The sequence below is a fragment of the Phacochoerus africanus genome, chromosome 1 (assembly GCF_016906955.1).
Source record: "Phacochoerus africanus isolate WHEZ1 chromosome 1, ROS_Pafr_v1, whole genome shotgun sequence".
Taxonomy (NCBI): domain Eukaryota; kingdom Metazoa; phylum Chordata; class Mammalia; order Artiodactyla; family Suidae; genus Phacochoerus; species Phacochoerus africanus.
In genome coordinates this window covers 32,245,320-32,268,086 of record NC_062544.1, presented here as the reverse complement: position 1 = coordinate 32,268,086, position 22,767 = coordinate 32,245,320, and the positions used below count along the sequence as shown (strand labels likewise).

Genomic DNA, 22,767 nt, shown 5'->3' with positions numbered 1-22,767 from the left:
GCAGCCCTAGAAAAGACAAAAAAACAAAAAACAAAAAACCTCTTTTTTACGTTTGCCGTTTTTATTATAATGTCTTGGTGTGGGCCTGTTTGTGTTCAACTTGTCTGGGGCCCTCTGCCGTGCTTCCTGTATCTTGATAACAGTATCCTTTAGATTTGAAAAGTTTTCAGCCATAATTTCTTCCTTTTTTTTTTTTTTGGTCTTTTTTGTCTTTTTTGCCTTTTCTTGAGCTGCTCCCTTGGCATATGGAGGTTCCCAGGCTAGGGGTCTAATCGGAGCCATAGCCACCGGCCTATGCCAGAGCCACAGCAACGCCAGATCCGAGCCACGTCTTCGACCTACACCACAGCTCACGGCAACACCAGATCCTTAACCTGCTGAGCAAGGGCAGGGATCGAACCTGCAACCTCATGGTTTCTAGTTGGATTCGTTAACCACTGCACCACGACGGGAACTCCCTCAGCCATAATTTCTTCAAATATATTTTCAACCCCCTTCTCTTTTCTTTTCTTTCTGAAATTCCTATTATGTATAGATTGGCCCACTGTATATTATCCCATAGGTCTCATATTGCCTTCATGTTTTTTCATTTTCATTTGCTTTTCTCTCTGCTGTCCTGATTGAGTGATTACCATCGTTCTATCTTCCACGTCACTAATTTGTTCGTCTACATTATTCACTCTGCTCTTTATTGCCTTCAGCTCAGTTTGTATCTCTGCAAATGAATTTTATAGTTTTTCTTGCCTCCTTATATTTCCAGTTCCTTTCTAAAGGAATCTGCATCACTGTTCATTCCTCTCTTAATTCCTTCAGTATTTTCACTGTCTCCCTTTTGAACTCAAAGTCTGTCAGACTGCATAAGTCTGTTTCATTGTTGACTGCTTTAGATGAATTCTCCTGTTCCTTTAACTGGGAATGGTTTCTGAGCTTCTTCATCTTGCTTGTGTTTTTCTTTTTCTGTGGGTTTGGGGAAGCCAAACTGTAGTCTTGTAAGGCGACTTCTATGCAAGAGTACCCCTTTGTATTTTTTGGGGGATTACTATTTATTTTTGCTGTGGGAGTTTGAATATTTGCTGTCTTCTTTCTTCGGTGTGAGAAGGCGGTTACCCCCAGGATGCTCAGTGTGTTTTCAGGGAGAGGGAGGCAATGGGTAGGGCCAGCAGTCAGCGCCTGGTCATTGGGGTCTCAACAGCAGCAAGGACCTGCAGGAAGGTGGCACAGGTTACTCCTAGCTGCAGGGTCCTGGGAAGTGGTAATAAGCTCTAGGCAGATCTTCAAGGTGACCAGAGCATTTGGCAGTAGAAGCAGCAGGGTGCCTGAGTTCCCAGGAGAGTGAAAGCAACAACAGCTTGTGTTCGATTGCAATGCCCTGCTCTGAGGTGGTTGGAACCTCAGGTGGTGCCTGTTCAGGAACCCCTCTTGGGAGTGGGCCATGGCTGTCTCTAGAGTTGTGATAACTGCAGTGGTTTGCGCTCGCCACCTGTAGACCATGCTTGAAGCAACCCATCTCAGCCCACATAGAGGTGCTGCATAGGCTGTTCCTAGTTTCAGGACCCTGGGAAGGGACAGAGATCAGGCGTGTGGGTACTGCGAGGAATATTTGGCAGTGGCAGCAGCAGGGCGGGTGTGTTCCAGGGGTGTGAGAGCACCAACAGGTGGTGTTCGGTCACAGTGCCCTCCTCTGTGGTGCCGTTGAGGTGAGTGGGCCTGCAAGTGGTGTCTGTTCACCTACCTCTGGTGATGGCGAGCCACTCCCACCTCTGGAGCTAGAGATAACTGGTGGTTTGCCCCCACCTCCTGTAGACCATGCCAGAAACACCCTGTCCTGCTTATCCCCCAGAGGAGGTGCTGCACAAGCTGCTCCTCACTGCAGGTTCCTTTGAAGAGGCAGTGATCAAGCATCTGGGCACTGCCCAGAGCGTTTGGCAGTGGCAGCAGCAGGGCAGGTGTGCTTCTGAGGGAGCGACGGTAACTACAGGTGGTGCTCCATTGCCCTTCTCTGTTGTGCCCTCTGAGGTGGTTGGGGCTGCAAGTGATTTTTTTTCAGGTATCCCCAGTGGTGGTGGGCCATGCCCACCTCTGGAATCAGGGATCACTGTGGCAGTTTGCCCCCATCGTTTGCAGACCATGCAAGAAGCACCCTGTCCCACTTAGCCCATGCAGGAGGTGCTGCACCAGTTGCTCCTAGTTGTAGGATCTTGGGAAGGGACAGTGATCAAGTGTCTGGGCACTGCCCAGAGCATCCAGCAGTGGCAGCTGCAGGGCAGGTGTGTTCCCTGCGGAGTGAGAACAACAGCATATGGTGCTTGATTGCAGCGCCCTCTTTTTTTCTTTTTTGCCAACCCCTGAGGTGATTGGGGTCGCAGGTGGAGCCCACTCACAGGCCCCTAGTGGTGGCAAGCCATGCCTCCCTCTGGCCTCTGAAACCACCAGTGTGTTCTGTCTTTGCCACCTGTAGATCGTGCAAGAGGCACCACGCTGCACTTAGCCCCCTGATGCCCTTAGCCCACACAAGAGGTGCCTGGCCACCGGTAGTCTGCACAAAAAGCCCCCTATCTCCCCTAAATGAGCAAGAGGTTTCTTGCTGCCCATAGCCTGTGCCAGAGCTCCCCTGCCCTCTGAGAGCCCGAGGGCATGCACACACTCCGGTGCAGGGTTTCCTGTGGTGGTCTGCCCCTCCTCCTCTCACCCTCCCCAGCAAAGGTGCCTTGCCTCTCCTGTGGGTCCGGACCTTTTCCTGGGTTCCCTCTGCCATGGTGTTCCACTCCCTAACCGATAGCATACTGCTCCCCCACCCATGGCACACTGCTCCTTAGGCCCTTAGGTTGTCCCCACATCCAGTCCTCTCCCCAGGACTGCCCTCCGGAGCCTCAGTGCCCTGCCCCCGCCTAAGCATCTCAGGCTGTGTTGTCCGGGCTGGTGTTTCAGAGGATCTGTGAGGCTCTCACTCTGCTTTGCTGTGCTCAGTTCAGCTGCTGTGCTTTTTCAATGACTTTGAGGTCCCTCTGACTCCGCTGATTTTTCCGTCAGGTGGCTTCTCAGGATGCGGGTTCCTTTTCTCTTTCACAGCTCCCTCTCAGGAATGCTAGTCCCATCCTGATTTCTTTTCTCTGTTTTTTTCTTTTGTTCTACCCAGTTATGTCAAAAGTTTCTTGCCCTTTTTGGAGGTTTAAGTTCCTCTGCCAGCATTCAGTTGATGGTTCTGTGCGAGTCGTTTTACATGTAGATGTGTTTTTTTTATGTGTTTGTGGGAGAAGGTGCGACCTTATTCCTCTGCCATCTTGCCTGTTTCCCCTACATTCTGTAGTCGGATTCTTAGCCCACTGCTAGGTGGGAACTCCTAGCCCATTTTTAAAAATTGAAATATATTTGATTTACAGTGTTGTTAGTTGTAGGTGTGTGTATACATATATATTACACACACCACATATTAAAATATATACTTTCTCAGATTCATTTCCATTATAGATGACTGTAAGATATTGAATACCCTGTGTGATACCATGGGTCCTTGTTTACCTATTTTATACACAGTAGTATATATCTCTTAATCTCAAAGTCCAATTTATCCCTACTCCTTCCCCTTTTGTTTTCTATGTCTGATAATTCCACTCCTGTTCTGTAAATAAATTAGTGTCATCTTTTATTCCACATATGTGCTATCATATTTGTCTTTCTCTTACCTCACTTAGTATGATAATCTCTAGGTCCATCTATATTACTGAAAATGGCAGAGTTCTCATCATGGCTCAGTGGCTAACGAATCCGCCTAGGAACTATGAGGTTGCGGGTTCGATCCCTGGCCTTGCTCAGTGGGTTAAGGATCTGGCATTGCCACGAGCTGTGGTGTAGGTCGCAGATGCGGCTCGGATCCTGAGTTGCTGTGGCTCTGGCATAGGCCGGAGGCTACAGCTCCGATTTGACCCCTAGCCTGGGAACCTCCATATGCTGTGGGAGTGGCCCTAGAAAAGGCAAAAAGACAAAAAAAATGGCATTTTTGAATAATATCCCATTATATATATTATATAAAACACACACACATATATACATATATATATTTAAAATCCTGTGGTACAGAGGGTTAAGGATGTATATATATATTCCATAATATATACATACATATACACACACATCTTTATCCATTCATCTGTTGACGGACATTTAACATGCTTTCATGTCTTGGCTTTTTAAGTAGTGCTGCTCTGGACATAGGGGTGCATGTATCTTTTTGGATTGTAGTTTTGTCTGGATATATGCCCAGGAGTGGTATTGCTGGATCATATTATAACTTTTAGTTTTTAAAGGAATCTCCATACTGTCTTTTTACAGTGGTTATACCAATATACATTCCCACCCCCAAATTCTCTCCAGCATTTATTATTTGTAGGGCTGCTCCCGGGGCATATGGAAGTTCCCAGGCTAGGGGTTGAATCAGAGCTGTGGCTACTGGCCTACACCACAGCCACAGTGACGTGGGATCTGAGCCGCGTCTATGACCTATTGTGCCACAGCTCACAGCAACGCCAGATCCTTAACCCACTGAACGAGGCCAGGGATCAAACTGGTGTCTTCATGGATACCAATCGGGTTCGTTACCACTGAGCCACGACATCAACTCCTGTAGTCTTTTTGCTCATGGACATTCTGACCAGTGTGGGGTGATATCTCATTGTAGTTTTAATTTGCATTTCTCTAACTGTAACTACTGATATTGGGCATCTTTTCATGTGCTTACTGGCCATCTGCATGTCTTTTTTGGAGAAATGTCTAAGTCTGCTGCCCATTTTTTGATTGGGTTGTTCCTTTGTCAATTTTTTAATTCTATTCTGAGTTATATGCGTTCTTTGTATAATGAAATCTTTTTTGGATATGTGGTTTTTAAATATTTTCTTCTATTCTGAAGATCGACTTTTTCACTGCCTTGACAGTGTCCTTCAGTCTATAAAGTTTTAAATTTCGATGAAGTCCAATTTGTCTATTTTTCTTTTTTGCTAGTGCTCTTGGCAGCATACCTAAGACTCCACTGTCAAATCCAAGGTCCTAAGATTTATCCTTGTTTTCTTGTAAATGTTTTGTGGTTCTAGATTTTATATTTAGGTTGTGGATTCATTTTGAGCTAACTTTGTATATATTGGTGGGAGGAAAGGGTCTAACTTCTTTTGCATGTGAAAAGTCAGTTGTCCCAGCCTGATTTGTTGAAATGTCTTATTTTTGTGAATCCAGAGCATAGTACAGGGCCTCTCATATAGTGGATAGTCATAAATGCTGCAAAAAGCATTATCTTCATATATGTGCTTTCTAAAAACAAATGTCTTATGGTATGTGAAAGATTTTCATTAGAAAATATGAAAATAGCTTGACTAATCAGAATGAGAATTTCAGTATTTCCATTTCGATCTGGGTAGATAAATAATGGGAAATTGTATGCAGCTTTCTTGATCAACTCTTTTTTCTTTCTTTTTTTTTTTCTTTTTGTCTTTTTAGGGCCAAACTTTCGGCATATGGAGGCTCCCAGGCTAGGGGTTCAATCGGAGCTGGAGCTGCCGGCCTACACCACAGCCACAGCAACGCCAGATCTGAGCCGTGTCTGCAACCTATACCACAGCTCACGGCAACACCGGATCCTCAACCCACTCAGCAGGGCCAGGGATCGAACCCACAACCTCATGGATCCCAGTAGGATTCGTTTCCGCTGAGCCACAGCGGGAACTTCCCAACTGTTTTCTAATTTAGACAAGTTCTTGTGCCTGAAAGAAAGGTGTGTAAATCTGGATGATAAAGATTTTTTTTCAGTCATTCCTGAAGAATTCCTATATCTCCACCATATGGAGAAATTACTGGTCTGAATTTCAGCTGAGCATGGTCCTTCCAAATTAGGTAAGGGTGTACTTGTTTTTACATCACTTGGAAAAGTTACTTGGCCAATAACGTATTTAAGAGTTAAAGTTTCTGTGCATCTTAGGGTGTAGCCTGTACCCATGGTAAATTGCAGAAATAGCACTCTTTATTGTTAAAAAGCAGAGAGCTATGTGTAGTTAATTGATCTGTTTCTACATGCTAGGAATTATTCTAAGCATTTTATAAACATTAGCTCATTTAATCTACATACTCATTCTACAAGATAAAATACTATTATTCTTCCCATTTTACAGCTGCAGAAATGGAATTATAGAGGTTAAGCTATATTTGCTCAAGGTCACCCAGATAAGGAAATGGTAAATCTGTAATTCAAACACAGGAATTCTGGCTACTAAGTCTAAGCTCTTAACCAGTGGTATACTCTGCTTCTCCAAAAACAGTTTGTAGAGTTATTTTGTCTTTAAGTAACTCTTACATTGTAACTCTCAGATCTGCCAAACCAGGAAGGAAATCTGCTAATTGGTAGCATTTCCCTGTTTCTCATCCGTCTATTCTTCCGGTTGATGAACAACCCATATAGCTATCTTTCTTAAATGTGTCATTTAGCAAAATGAATTAGGTATCATCAATTCCTTAGTGTAGTAAAGACTAAGCACTGAAGACTGAAGAAAGGTAAATGTCTACCAAAGTGACATGCAGAGTTACATGCAAAAAAAAAGTTATTGTAGCTGAAGCCGGAAGTAGTTGTTTTCTTATACTTATCAGCAATTTTTTCATCAAATTTAGGTTTTGCTTCAGAGTTGTCACTGCTTTGTTTCTTTGCATGGTGTTTCTATAGTGAAAAGACCATGTGCAAACTTAGAGACATCAAGATATTAAAGTTGACGGTTTTGGCTGAATCACTGCTATTATTATATAGAGAAAACTGATCCCCAGAGATAGTCAGTAACCACGTGTTCACATAGCTCACCAGTTAGCTGAAGAACCTGAACCTAAGCCCAGATTACATTACGATGTTCTGTTTTAATTCAGTATTGCTAAAACAAAGTAATAAATTTTTAAAAATTGTTAAAATAATCAATTATATGGCTAATTCTGACAGAAATTTACAATCATCTTTAATTTCAGAATTCTCCAGACCTCCATATTTTCCATCTGCAATGTAATTTCTTTTTGGATTTTGAGTCTCTCACGACTGTACTGGCTTCCTGCAAGAAACTTGAAGAAATGAAAATTTCTGGACTATTTTTTAAACCCATTCCATTTGGTAAGAACTATAATTGTAACATTTTGGTTAAAGAACTTTTTCAAAATAGCCAAATCTTAAACATGCAAATGATGTCAAAGAACAAACCATTGCAATGGATACCTGATATTAAGTGAATTTTCAAGGTAAGGTACTTTTGTTTCTAGATGTTTAAATATTTCTACTTATCGGAATTGTTTGCAGTGCAAAGACTGAATGATCTACTTAAGTCATACTAATTAACTGAATCTGAATTATTAATTTCTATCACTTAAAAAAATTTTTTTTTTAATTTTAGGGCCGCACCCACGGCATATGGAGGTTCCCAGGCAAGGGGTCTAATCGGAGCTATAGCTGCCAGCCTACGCCAGAGCCACAGCAATGTGGGATCCTAGCCGCGTCTTCGACCCACACCACGGCTCACGGCAATGCCGGATCCTTAACCCACTGAGCAAGGCCAGGGATCGAACCCGCAACCTCATGGTTCTTAGTCAGATTCGTTAACCACTGAGCCACAACGAGAACTCCATCTTGTCATTTTTTAACACAGGAAAATATAAGGGGAGTCAGTGGAAATGTGGAGCATAAAGCATGAAGTTGCTCCTGCCTCTTTCCATCTTTTGGAGGCAGCTCTGTGGGTAGGGGAGGGGCATGGAGGCTGAGGCAGGATCAGGGGCTAAGGAGGTGGGTAGCATATAACAGGGTGGTCTAGAAAGTAGCACACTTAATATAATGAGAGGCAAGTTTCTTCACTGTTGGAGAAGAAATTTATAAATAGTGAAAGGGGAGGAAAGAATTTTGAGGTATTAAATTAGAATTGGAAATACCGGTGTGGACTCATGGTTTTTAACCTGTATTGATGTGATACCTGTATCTATATCTCACTATACACGCATGTATCCATGTTTTTCAGCCCAGTCAACTGACAAGACTAGAAAGTACCCCAAAAGCAACGAGCATACCAGCTATCTAGATCTTGACTTTGAAATACTGGCCTCCCTAGAAGGAACCAGGGGGTCCTGGGAGAAATGGCTAACATAAGAACCGGGACAGAAAAGGAGAAAATAAGCCCATAATATTGTTCATGCTAGAAAGTGTTCACAACAGGTCCAGGTGGGAGGCTGCAGTAGAGAACTTTCGAGAGATCAAGTGATCCATAATGCATCATGCTAAGGAGGGGGTTAAAGTGAACTGAAAACCTTGAGAATGGTAGATTGTGAGGCTTTCGTGCTAGAAGGCAGAGGCAGAAATCCTTGATGATGGGTGGAAAAGAAAGAAGGAAAGGAAGAGGGCTGAAGACACCGAGGAGCAAGGAGAGTATCCTGGAGGCGCTTCAATCTAAGAGGAAGTGGCGGTGTCCCCTTGTGGCTCAGCAGGTTAAGGATGCAGCATTTCCCTGCTGTGGTGCAGATTCAATCCCTAGCCCAGGAACTTCTGCATGCCACAGGTGACGGCAAAAAAATAATGATGATAAATTTTTATAAATAAGAGGAAATGGATTTAGGATAGGCATTCTGGACTTCAGCGCAGAAGAGATGGGCTGGGGGAAGGGTGGAGGAATGGTTGTTTAGAGGTAGCAGTGAAGATCAAGGTGTAGGCTGACCCCTTTCTCTAGCCTTTGGAGAGGAAGAGGAATAGTCTATGCTACATGGGGCCTCCTGGAATATGCATGATTTTGAGGCTATAGATAATAAGAAACACAGTATAGAAAATAGCTTTTTTTTTTTTCCTCTTCTGATAGCCTACACTTTAGGTGTTTTTAATAACCTGGAAGAATTGATCCTACTGGGGATGGGATCCATCAAGTGGCTAAACTCATCATCCAACAGTAGTGTCTGCACCTTCAATATTTCTGAGTAAGCTCATTTTCCAGGATTTTGGATGATGACAGTATGATGGAAATTGGTGAGCCACCCGCAGATAAACTGTTTCAGCTCACATGAAAAGCCAGTGCTATCACTCAGGCTTTCTGCTGCAAAATATCTACAAAGACATTGCCCCTCTGAGAATGTTCAGCCCATTTCCTCATTTTTACTATCATATTGTTCCTTCTAGTGTTCTGTGGATTTAGATTCCTTCTGGTTACATCTGGAAGTAAAAGATAGCCTCTCATTTGAGACATTTAGAAATGTCTAAATGTCTGGTCATATCTGGAAGTAAAAGATAGCCTGCCTTTCATTTGGTACATTTTAGAAATGTACCCCTTTTAATCTTTCTATGTCCTTATATTTAAAGTATGTCTCTTAGAAAAACATATGGTTCAAAAAAATTTTTTTTCCTTTTTTGGCCACCCCAGGGCACATGGAGTTCCTGGGCCAGCAACCAGATCTCAGCTGCAATTGCAACCTATGCTGCAGCTGCGGCAATGCCGGATCCGCAAGCCACTGTGCCAGGCCAGGGTTCGAACCTGCATCCCAGTGCTCCCAAGATGCTGCTGATCTCATGGCACCACAACGTGAACTCCATGACTGGATTTTTTTTTTTTTTAATGTAATTTATTGGAGTTCCTTGGTGCTGCAGCAGGTTAAGGATCTGGCATTGTCACTGCTGTGGTTTAGGTTCAATCCTATCCCCAGATCATTGCATACCCAGATGTGGTAAAAAAACAAACAAACAAAAAATGCAATTTAGCAATCTTTGATATTCCAATTAGAAGTAAATCTATTTAATGTACTCATTGTTAAGTGTATATATTTTTATTTATTAAAATTGGGCATTTTCTACTTTAAGTGATGGTGGCAGAAGAGATTGGTTCAAATAATCTAGTCTACCATCACTGAAACAGAAGTCTTTATGATTCCATTTTCATAAATATTTTGCTTCTATGTTTATAGCCAAGGTTCCAATCAATGGAGGTTTCCAGAAACTTGAGAATCTTTTTTTTTTTTTTTTGGTCTTTTTGCTATTTCTTTGGGCAGCTCCCGCGGCATATGGAGGTTCCCAGGCTAGCGGGTCGAATCGGAGCTGTAGCCCCCGGCTTATGGCAGAGCCACAGCAACGCAGGATCCGAGCCACGTCTGCAACCTACACCACAGCTCACGGCAACGCTGGATCATTAACCCACTGAGAAATGGCAGGGACCGAACCCGCAAACTCATGGTTCCTAGTTGGATTCGTTAACCACTGCGCCACGATGGGAACTCCGAGAATCTTAATCTTTCAATCAACCACAAGATTACACAGGAAGGATACAGAAACTTCTTTCATGCACTGGACAACCTGCCCAACTTGCATGAGTTGAGTATTTCCAGGAATTTCACAGAATGTATCAAAGCTCAGGCTGTAACAGTCAAGTCTTTGAGTCAATGTGTGTTACAACTGCCAAGCCTCAACAGACCTAACATGTTAAGTTGGCCCCTGGATGCAGAAGACATCACATTGCTTACTGCCACGAAAGAAAGGCATCCTCAATCTATAAACACTTAACCCTCCACTGGAAATGGATACTGCCATTCTCTCCAATCATTCAGAAATAGAAGACTTAGCTAAAAACTGCTGAATCAAGAACATTTGTCAACAATTCTAAAAACCTAATTATCCAAAAACTTTTCATTAAATACTGCATGTAAGAGAAAAAAGGTATAAGGCACATACTAAAAAAACCCCAAACACCCTGCTTAACCATTACCAAGCCCAAGAAATAGATTATTACCAGTAACTCTGAAGTGCCTAAATGATCTTCCCAACTAAAGATCAGACCTTTAATCAAGGTGATACATCTAACTCTTCATTACCCTGGGTGCTGACCCATCAGGCTTTCAGGCTAACCACAGTAAACAATAACAAATGGGATGGGTTTGGGGAGAAGCCACAATATGAGAGGAGTAGTCAAGTTATTACAAAACGGCTAATGGAAGGACTGAAGCAGTTTCACAGAGAGGTGAAAGAGGTATTCCTTAATCTTTGCAGGGTCTGTTTTGTACATTTAATTAACTTAGGTACAGTGGGGTTTACTTACACCTTCCCTTTATCCACTGCCAATGTGAAGAAAGAGGATTTAGGAAATATTGTATTCTGGAGGCTTTGATTCAATGCTTACTGTAGAAGCAAAAAGTACAGAATAGAATTTAGCATTTCTGGAAATTAGCTAAATCTGTTTTCAGGAATATTAAGTATCAGTGCTTTTTTATTTTTTTAATTTTTTTATTTTTATTTATTTTTTTTGGTCTTTTTGACTTTTCCAGGGCTGCTCCCACAGCATATGGAGGTTCCCAGGCTAGGGGTCTAATCAGAGCTGTAGCCACCGGCCTACACCAGAGCCACAGCAACCTGGGATCTGAGCCATGTCTGCAACCTACACCACAGCTCACAGCAACACTGGATCCTTAATCCACTAAGCAAGGCCAGGGATCGAACCCGCAACCTCATGGTTCCTACTCGGATTCGTTAACCACTGAGCCACGGACGGGAACTCCAGTGCTTTTTTAGATAACCTCATGATTGAGAGTTCAACTGAAGCATTTATAATGACCTTAAAATTTTCTTAGGAAGTCACTCCGCTCAGAGAGACCATCTCTGTCAGTGACTTCATATTGTTGACTTCATATTCATTTGTTGTGAATGTTTACATCTGGGTCCACAATTTCACTCCTACCGATTAATCAGCAGAGTTTTCAGAACAGTTAGAAGGCCAGTCCAAAGTCATAATGCTAATAAAGTTGGAAAATGACCAATCTTCTACCCTAATTCTTATTTTTACCATGAAATGAAGGTATATATGGTATGATTTTCTATTTGTTTAAAAAATACACTCATATTTCTAGATGCACCAAGAATTTCTGGAAAAATTTCTGGAAGAATGTATAAGAAAATGTTAATAGTGATATTCTAAGTGGTTAGAAAGGGGACAGGAAGGCATTTCTTTTCTACTACTTTTTTTGTACCTTTTTTTGTTTGACAAGTACCTGCTTTATTTTTATATTTAGAACAAAGTATAAAATGAGCTTAGCATTACAACATTAATAGTTGCTCTCGGGGGTGAGATGAGTTATCTTCTTGTGTGACTTTATACCCACTACTTTTCTAGTCAGGAAGGCTTAAATATTGTATCCGAGTCCAATCAGGAGACAGAAACCACGCTACAGAGGTATGAACCGAAACTGCAGACTGCAGAAAGGAGGACTTGTTAGCATGAAACCGAGAACTCTAGGCAGGCACAGGGCCCAGCCTCCTGGCTCTTCACCCTAGCCTGAGACAGAACATCCAAAGAAAGAGTGCTAGGGGTGAGATCTAGACCTTGATAGAGAAGGCACAGCCATGAACAACAGAGAACCTGGCTGAATTGAAGAGCCGCAGCCCCAGAAGGTTTACACTTAGAGCACTTTGCTTATAAAGTGCTTCGGGAGGCAGGGGGTCAGGGGAAGCTATCCAAGCGAGGGTACTGCGTGCTGCTGCCCACTGAGTACTGCTGAAGCCAGGCACTGCACAAGGCTGTAGACACTGTGTGCTGCAGGTATCTGACAGGAACACTGGACCCAGGGAAAGTACTCCTCCTCCTGCCCCTCCTGTTGTCTCACCAGCACCCTCTACTGACAAAACTTTACACTGTACCTCTTGACAAGGGATGGGTATTCACTGGGTCCAGTTGATAACTGCAGAGTAGGCAGGGAAGGCTGGATTTGGAAAGGAGAAGCAATAACATCATAGATAATACAGGTATTACATATTTAATACTTCAAACCTAAAGGCAAAAGAACCTAGTTAAATATCTTAAGACTGACAAAGAGCAAATATATGTTCATATTGTCACAGAAATCATCTTAAATAAGAAACTGGTAATGAAGATTGCAGGGAGGGAAGCAGTATAGCTAGTGGACAGGGGAGGAAGGTTTACTTCTATCGTCCTGCATATAATTATCTGAATTCTGTACCAGGTACATGTACTTTCTAAAATTTTATTGGAATACAGATACTGGCTTCAGTTTTACAGTGAAGTGACTCAGTTATACATATACATATATCCATTTTCTCATATAGGTAATTACAAACTACTGAGATTTCCCTGTGCTATACAGTAGGTTATTTTATACAGCGGTGTTTATATGTAATATTCCCATCCTCCTAAAGTCTTCCCTCCCTCCCCCTCCACCCCGTTTGGTTTCCTCTATGGTAACCTTAACAATGGTTTTGAAATGCCAGTTTGTTTGTTTTTTGTTTTACAAATAAGTTCGTTTGTATCATTTATTAGATTACACATATAAGTGTTATCTGACAAAATTCAATTCCATTTTTGATAAGAACTCTCCCAAAAGTGGGCACAGAGGGGACCTACCTCAACAGAATAAAGGCCAGATGTGACAAACCCACAGCTAACATCATTCTCAATGGTGAAAAGCTAAAAGCATTTCCACTAAGATCTAGAATAAGATAAGGATATGCACTCTCACCATGTTATTCAATATAGTTTTGGAAGTCCTAGCCACAGCAATCAGAAGAAAAGGAAATAAAAAGGAATGCAAATGGGAAAAGCAGTAGTGTTGTGTCATCTATCTGCACTATACCTAGGAAATCCTAAAGACACTACCAGAAAAATGTTAGAACTCATCAGTGAATCTGGCACAGCTGGAGGATACAAGATTAATCACGGAAATCTCTTGCACTTCTATACACCAACAATGAAAGATCAAGAAGAGAAATTAAGGATATGATCTCATTTACAACTGCATCAAAGAGAATAAAATATCTAGGAATAAACCCACCTAAAGAGACAAAAGTCCTGCACTATGAGAACTCTAACTCTGATGAAAGAAATCAAAGATGACACAAAAAGATGGAAAAATATACCATTCCCTTGGATTGGAATAATCAATGTCATCAAAATGACTACACCACCCAAGGCAATCTACAGATTCAGTGCAATCCCTATCAAATTACCAATGGCATTTTTCACAGAACTAGAACAAAATATTCTAAAATTTGTATGGAAATACAAAAGACCCTGAATAGCCAAAGCAATCCTGAGAAAGAAAAATGGAACTGGAGGAATCAGGTTCCCTGACTTCAGACTGTATTACAAAGCTAGTCATTAAAAACAGTATGGTATTGGAGTTCCTGTCATGGCACAGTGGTTAACGAATCCGACTAGGAACCATGAGGTTGCGGGTTCGATCCCTGACCTTGCTCAGTGGGTTAAGGATCTGGCGTTGCCATGAGCTGTGGTGTAGGTTGCAGACATGGCTCAGATCCCGTGTTGCTGTGGCTCTGGCGTAGGCCAGCGGCTACAGCTCCGATTCAACCCCTAGCCTGGGAACCTCTATGTGCCTCAGGAAGCGGCCCTAGAAAAGGCAAGAAGACAACAACAAAAAAAAAGTATGGTATTGGCACAAAAATAGAAATATAGATAAGTAGAACAGGATAAAAAGCCCAGAAATAAACCCAAACACCTATGTTCAACTAATCTATGACAAAGGAGGCAAGAACATAAAAATAAAGACAGTCTCTTCAATAAGTGGTGCTGGGAAAACTGGACAGCTACATGTAAAAGAATGAGATTAGAACATTCTCTAACACTATACACAAAAATAAACTCAAAATGGATTAAGGACCTAAACATAAAGCCAGATACTATAAACCTCCTAGAGAAATACACAGGCAGGATACTCGCTGACATAAACTGCAGCAGTATCTTTTTGAGATCAAAATAGGCATTTCCCCAAAGACAGATAGCCAAAAAACACTTGAAAAGATGCTCAACATCAATAATTAGAGAAATGCAAATCAAAACAATGAGGTATAATCTCACACCAAGCAGAATGACTTATAAATTACAAACCAAAGGAATTCCCATTGTGGCTCAGCAGTAGCAAATTCAGCAGTAACAAACAACCTAAATATCCACCAAGAGAAGACTGGATAGGGAGTTTCTGTCGTGGCTCAGGAGAAACAAATCTGACTAGCATCCATGAGGACGCAGGTTCAGTCCCTGGCTTTATCCAGTGGGTTAAGGATCCGGCATTGCTGTGAGCTGTGGTATAGGTCACAGACGTGGCTCAGATTCCACCTTACTGGGGCTGTGGCAAAGGCCGGCAGCTCGAGCTCGGATTAGACCTCTAGCCTGGGAACCTCCATATGCTGCAGGTATGGCCCTAAAAATACAAAAAAAAAAAAAAACTGGATAAAGATGTGCCATCTATATAAACAATGGGCTACTACTCAATTGTAAAAAAATGAGTTACTGCCATTTGCAGCAACATGGATGGACCTAAAGATTACGTACTGAATGAAGCAAGTCATACATGAAATATTAAAAATGATACTTTAAGGAATTCCCACTGTGGTACAGTGGGTTAGGAATTCAACTGCTGTGGCTTCGGTAGCTGCAGAGGTATGGGTTTGATCCCCAGCCTGGCACTGGCAGATTAAGTTAAAAGATCTGATGCTGCCACAGTTTCAGCTTGAATTCAGTCCCTTGCCAAGAACTTCCATATGCCATGGGTGTGGCCATTAAAAAATAAACAGGACTCTATGAAAATTTTGTCCAGAGCTTCTGCTTAGGGCTTCTTTCTAGTATAAAGCAGAGGGGACCTAAGGATGTCCACAGCCTGTACAGCCTATGAGTCAAGAATGCTTTTTACATTTTTAGAGGCCCACAAAACTAAACTAATTTACCGTGGCCCTCTATGGAGAATGGTATATTTCTGGACTGGACAGTATTGGATAGTAAGATCACCATGTCTTTTTTTTTTTTTTTTTTTTGGTTTTTAGAGCTACATCCATGGCATATGGAGGTTCCCAGGGTAGGGGTCCAGTCAGAGCTACAGCTGCTGGTCTACACCACAGCCACGGCAATGCTGGATCCTTAGCCCAGAGCAAGGCCAGGGATTGAACTCACATCCTCATGGATCAGAGCCGGGTTTGTTAACCACTGAGCCATGACAGAAACCCCACCTTCTCCCTTTCTGATTACATTTTCCAACCTTTCCCAGCTCCCTAAATCCTTCCTTTGTGCTCACATGAGTAACATTTCCTATATCCTCCACCTCTTTTCTAAACATTCTCTGCACCTTTTCCTAATCTCTTATTTTTAAACCTTTTTTTGGGGTGGGGGGGTGCTATGCCCATGGCATGTGGAAATTCCCTGACCAGGAACTAACTGTCCCTACACCACAGCAGTAACCAGAGCTACTGGTTACTACAAATCCGGTCCTGCTGAGCCACCAGGGAACTCCTCAAACCTTTTTTTTGTCTTTTTTTTTTTTTTGCTGTTGTTGTTATTGTTGTTGCTATTTCTTGGGCCGCTCCCGCGGCATATGGAGGTTCCCAGGCTAGGGGTTGAATCGGAGCTGTAGCCACCGGCCTACGCCAGAGCCACAGCAACGCGGGATCCGAGCCGCGTCTGCAACCTACACCACAGCTCACGGCAACGCCGGATCGTTAACCCACTGAGCAAGGGCAGGGACCGAACCCGCAACCTCATGGTTCCTAGTCGGATTCATTAACCACTGCGCCACGACGGGAACTCCTTTTTTTTTTTTTTTTAAAGGCAGGGTAAGAAATCTTACATAAAAATTTTACACATATACACAACCAACACGAGATTCACGAAACACTCTAAAATCTATGCTAAATATAATTTTACTAATACTCAAATATAACAAAAATTTGGAAATACCAACTTCCTGGCAAGAGTTGTTTCTATGTGCTGTCTTGAGCTGTTCTTACATTCTCTACCGCCTCCTCCGTTCCACTAAATCAGCCCTTATGAGGGTCACTGCTAAATTCAACCAATGATTCTCAGCCCTCATCCTCTGTGACTTGCTAGCAACTATCTGATCTTTCTGTAGCTTTGATAGGCCTCCATCCCTCCTCAGCACACTTTCTCCATTTGACTGTCAGGGCATCCCTCTGGGTTTCCTCCTATTTCTTTGAGAGCTCTGGCATTTGCTGTTTCTCCTCGTATTTCATCTCTAAACAGTGGGAATACCCCCGAGCTCTCCAGCTTCTCTATTTTGTATGCACTACCCTGGCCATCTCATCCTGTAAAAGGCTTAAATTCTGGGTCTATGCCAACTTCTAAATTTTTGCCTTTATCCCAGATCTCTCCTTTGAACATGTTACTCATATCTAACTCCTATTAATGGGCATTTCAGACTACACAGGTCCAAACCCAACTCCTGTCCTTCTTTTCCACAAAAGTACTCTTTATGCAGACTTCTCCATCTCATTACTTTATTCTCTCATTTGCTCAGGCCAAAACACTTGGGAGTCATCCTTGACTCCTTTCTTTCATATTCCACAAATAATCTATTGGCAAATCCTGAGCTCCACTTGCAAAATATACTCAGAGCCAACTCTATTCAGCCTGCTCTCTCCCTTGAAACCTATGGTCTGTTTTCTTTATCAGCCACACCCACTGCATATGGGATGGAATCCAAGCTGGAGCTATGGCCTATGCTACAACTGCAGCAATACTGGATCCCTAACCCACGGCGCCAGACTGGAGATTGAACACCACCTCCACAGAGACAAGCTGGATCATAACCCACTGTGCCAAGACTTATGGTTTATTTTCAACAAAGCAGTCAGAAGCCTCTTTTTATGCATCTGATCACACTACCTCTTTGGTTCGAAACCTTCCAATGGAGTCCCAGCACCAAGAAATGCTGAGGACCTTGCAATGGCCTACATATGACTTCACCCCTGGCTAACTCTCTTACCTTCATCTCCTTAATCTCTCCTTCTCATTCGCTTCCACTCGAGCCACGCTAGTTTCTTTGCTATGCTCTGAACACACTCTTGTCTTAGGGCCTTTGCATCTTTCATTTTCTTATGTGAGTGGCACTCATTTCCTTCAGTCTCTACTCAAATGTCACCTCAATGAGGAGTTCCCTAACTGTTCTTTTTTTTAAAAAAAAGCATACCTGGAGTTCCCATCATGGCTCAGTGGTTAATGAAACCGACTAGCATCCATGAGGACGGGGATTTGATCTCTGGCCTAGCTCAGTGGATTAAGGATCTTGCGTTGCCATGAGCTGTGGTGTAGGGCACAGATCCAGCTCAGATCCCATGTTGCTATGGCTCTGGTGAAGGCTTGCGGCTACAGCTCTGATTAGACCCCTAGCCTGGGAACCTCCACATGCCATCGGTGAGGCCCTAAAAGACAAAAGAAAAAAAAAAGCATACCTGCTTCCAACCACACTCTGCCTTAGTGCTTTTCCTGTTTCCCTTTTCTCTATGACATGAATCACCATGTGCCACCTTATAAACTTCACTTGTTAACTAGCTAGTTTCCACCACTGTAAACAGAACTTTCATTTATTTTGTTCTCAAGCACCTAGAAGAGTACCTAACACAATGTTGAATAAATATTTGCTAAAATAAATTATTTTCCTGATTACTGCACCACAGTAATCACTGCTCTCCAACTGCATCAGGCATTAAGGGAAGTAATAATACCCCCAAAATCTTAAAAAGCAAATAAGCGACCTTCACAACTACATTTAACCTGGCACATGCTTAGACAACTAATATATTAGCTGACTGTCATGAAAAACGATAAAACTCTACTTGCCCTACACAACAAAGCTCAAGTCGTAGAACATCCCATTCTGGAAAGTGTACTTACCAGGCACTTGTAAGGGTGTCTGTGCAAGGCACAGTCTGTTTGCCCATGCAAAACCTCTGAAAGAAATGGCACTTATATTAACATCTTCCCCCCACAGCTAGATGGACTAGGAAAAATCTCAGGTGCATGGACACCAGTCCTTTAGACTCAACAATAACTGTTATGTTTTACTGCTCTGGAGAACCTGAACTGAGAGACACAGAGTCAAATGGATGGTAGGTGGAACTGCAAGGTAGTGCTGAGGAGAGGATGGCTTAGGCAATCATGTTAGGCAGTGTGCATGAGGAGGACGTGGCAGAAGCTAGGAGAGGCAGACAGACAAGAAGTGGTGTAGGTAGAGAGTGACAATGTGACCTCTAAGCACTAGACCACAGCCTTTGTTCCTGACTGGTCAGGTCCAGTCCTATGACACTCCGCTTCAGCTAGGCTTTGTTTCCTCACCTTGGATTATCAGCAATGTTGTTTTACAATCGGCTCTATCTTTACAACACTACCCTTTTACCCAAATAAGCCTGAGAGTTTTTTTCTTTAGACAGACTCCAACTTACCATATACATACTAAAGAAAAATATTCAGATAGTCAATGTTAAAAAAATTATCATTTATTTTAAAGGCATTAATAAAAGCTTAACAGACTAAGAAAGTTACAAATATACAAATATGCTAAGCCTCAATTTTGACAGATTCACTTTCTGTACTGTATGTGACCTTGAGTTTCTTTTAATTACTCATATTTCCATTGTTCAGTTATTCAAACTGATTATTCCCTCAAAACATTTAACTGGTTATTTAAGCAAGAGTCACATGCAACGAGGGGCATATAAAGATGACAGGCACCCATCCGAGTGTTCATGAAGAAAATGATGAAACTTGCGTTCATATCGACCAGGGCACATCAAAATACCATTCTCCTTGGGAGAGAACTGCACCTGAATTTGAAAGATAAAAAGTCTAAACACAATTATGAAATTTAAAAACCTATTTTCTTATAAAATCATAAAAAGGAGAGAAGATGGAAAGCAACGCACTTGTCGCAGTAAATACAACTAGAATAAAAATATGCTAATATAAAAGACAATGTAATACTAATTTCAATCTTTATGGGACAGTTAAGTAATTAGACAAATTAACTTTGAAATTTATTTGAAGGAATAAATGGGTAAGAGTATTTCTTTCTTTCTTTATTTTTTGTCTTTTTGCTATTTGTTTGGGCCGCTCCCGCGGCATATGGAGGTTCCCAGGCTAGGGGTGGAATCGGAGCTGTAGCCACTGGCCTACGCCAGAGCCACAGCAACGCGGGATCCGAGCCGCGTCTGTGACCTACACCACAGCTCACGGCAACGCCGGATCCTTAACCCACTGAACAAGGGCAGGGACCAAACCCGCAACCTCATGGTTCCTAGTCGGATTCATTAACCACTGCGCCACGACGGGAACTCCAAGAGTATTTTTTTAAATTCTTAAGGAGCTCTGGTATTTGATCTGTCCTAATAAAATTTAAAACATATTAAAAACAATAATCAAAACTATGTGTTTAAAAAATGGTAATTAGAACAATACAAAAAAATTCTACAAGCCAATAAAGCTAGAAATTTAGCTTCACCATTTAGAAATTAAAACGTTAAATATTTCTGGAGTTAAAACAAAATTTTGAAATTTGGAACATCTAAAAAATAAGAATTCTAGAGAATACAACTGAAACATTTTCAGAAGAAAATTTATGGTCCTAAAATATACATTTAAATAAACAAATAGGAAACTTTTTTTTTTTTTGGTCTTTTTGCTATTTCTTAGGCCGCTCCCTCGGCATATGGAGGTTCCCAGGCTAGGGGTCGAATTGGAGCAGTAGCCACCGGCCTACGCCAGAGCCACAGCAACGCGGGATCCGAGCTGTGTCTGCAACCTACACCACAGCTCAAGGCAACGCCGGATAGTTAACCCACTGAGCAAGGGCAGGGCAGGGACCGAACCCGCAACCTCATGGTTCCTACTGGGATTCGTTAACCACTACGTCACGACGGGAACTCCAGGAAACATTTTTTAAAGAATTTCTGGGAGTTCCCGTCATGGCACAGTGGTTAACGAATCCGACTAGGAACCCTTAAATTGCGGGTTGGATCCCTGGCCTCGCTCAGTGGGTTAAGGATCCGGCGTTGCCCTGAGCTGTGGTGTAGGTTGCAGATGTGGCTCGGATCTGGCGTTGCTGTGGCTCTGGTGTAGGCCAGCAGCTACAGCTCCGATTCGACCCCTAGCCTGGGAACCTCCATATGCCGTGGGAGTGGCCTAAGAAATAGCAAAAAGACAAACAAAAAAAGAATTTCTGGAGTTCCCATCATGGCTCAGTGGTAACACACCTGACTAGTATCCATGAGAATGCAGGTTTGATCCCTGGCCTCACTCTGTGGGTTAAGGGTCAGGCGTTGCCGTAGACTGTGGTGTAGGTCACAGACGTGGCTCGGATTCCACACAGCTGTGGCTGTGGCGCAGGCCAGCAGCTGTGGCAAAGGCCTGCAACTGTAGCTCCAATTAGACCTCTAGTCTGTGAACTTCCATATACCACAGGTGCAGCCCTAAAAAGACACACACAAAAAACTAAGGTAAGCAGAAAGTGGAAATCAATCCTGAGTCTTTGGGTCCAATGGATATTTGAGTTTCTTATTTAAGTAGTTATAAGGATTCATGACTCACTCTTAGAGATCTATCAAAAGCACAATGAGAAAATTTAGTTATTTTAAAAAATGAATAAAACTCCTATCTTGCAATTACACTGTAACTCTACTGGATTCATATCTTGAAATAGTTTAGGAGTTCCCGTCGTGGTGCAGTGGTTAACCAATCTGACTAGGAACCATGAGGTTTCGGGTTCGATCCCTCCCTTGCTCAGTGGGTTAAGGATCTGGCGTTACCATGAGCTGTGGTGTAGGTCGAAGATGCGGCTCGGATCCCACGTTGCTGTGGCTCTGGCATAGGCTGGCGGCTACAGCTCCAGATTGGACCCCTAGCCTGGGAATCTCCATATGCCACAGGAGCAGCCCTAGAAGAGGCAAAAAAAAAAAAAAGAAATATTTTATTCTTCATCCCAGGATTTATTTTATTTTAACTCACTATGGTAGCCAGCCTTCAAGATGGTCCCCATTGATTCCTGGGGACCACTGTCTAATCCCTTCGTTGGCTATGGGCTGCACTTACTTCAAAAGGATAAAAAGGTGGCAGTGATTGGTGTGATTCAGAGATGGTGTGTGACTCACAAGCACGTGTGGTGTTGCTCTCTCTACTGGATTACCCAGAGAAGCCAACTCTCATGTTGTGAGGACCCTCAGCCTGCCAATGGAGAGTCCCAAGTGGCAAGAGATCCTCTTGACAACAATCACGTGAGGGAGCTTGGAAGCAGATCCTCCAGCCCCAGTAGAACCTGAGATGACTACTGCCTTGAGGCTGACAACCTGACTTGCAACCTTATGAAAACCACCCACCTCAGCTGCCCCCTGGAATCTACTCAGAGAAACTAGGGATAAATAAATATCTGCTTTTTTTCTTTTCCTCTCTTTTTAGGGCTGCATCTATAGCATATAGAAGTTCTCAGGTTAAGGGTTGAATCAAAGCTGCAGCTGCCAGCCTCCACTACAGCCATAGCAATGCTGGGATCCAGGCCACATCTGTGACTTACACTGCAGCCTGTGGCAATGCCAGATCCTTAACCCACTGAGGGAGGCCACATATCAAACCCACCTCCTAACAAATACTATGTCAGGTTCTTAACCTGCTGAGACACAATGGCAACTCCATATTTGCTATTTTAAAGTGCTAAATTTGAGAGGAATATGTTATGTAGAAATAAATAATACATTTACCAATGACCTCTAGCTATGTTTAAAAAAAAATGAAAAATAAGGACATGAAAGGAGGGAATTGCTTAAAAGGAGGATGAAATAAATCATCAATAGCGAAATAAAGCATCACTATTACACCATCCCTTAGTTTTCTTATTCTTTTGGCCTAAATATTGAATTATCCTTCAAGAAGTTTTAGGGAGTTCTCTGGTGGCACAGCAGGTTAAGGATCTGGTGTTGTCACTGTGGTGGCTCGGGACACTGCTGTG

The 22,767-nt window shown here is 42.6% G+C and overlaps 2 protein-coding genes and 1 pseudogene across 2 annotated transcripts in view; 2 read left to right on the top strand and 1 right to left on the bottom strand.

Moving 5' to 3' along the window:
• NAIP (NLR family apoptosis inhibitory protein) overlaps positions 1-8,146 on the top strand; it is a 30,674-nt gene extending 22,528 nt beyond the window's left edge. The window contains 3 exon segments of the mRNA XM_053743457.1: positions 5,704-5,891; positions 6,988-7,126; positions 8,019-8,146. Coding sequence (XP_053599432.1) covers positions 5,704-5,891; positions 6,988-7,126; positions 8,019-8,146 — 455 coding nt within the window.
• Positions 8,147-8,497: 351 nt separating this feature from the next.
• On the top strand, positions 8,498-10,722 carry LOC125135039 (baculoviral IAP repeat-containing protein 1-like; annotated as a pseudogene).
• An 8,526-nt stretch (positions 10,723-19,248) lies between these two features.
• SMN2 (survival of motor neuron 2, centromeric) overlaps positions 19,249-22,767 on the bottom strand; it is a 41,625-nt gene continuing 38,106 nt past the window's right edge. Inside the window, 1 exon segment of the mRNA XM_047794406.1 lies at positions 19,249-19,597. The gene's annotated coding sequence lies outside the window, so the exon portion shown is untranslated.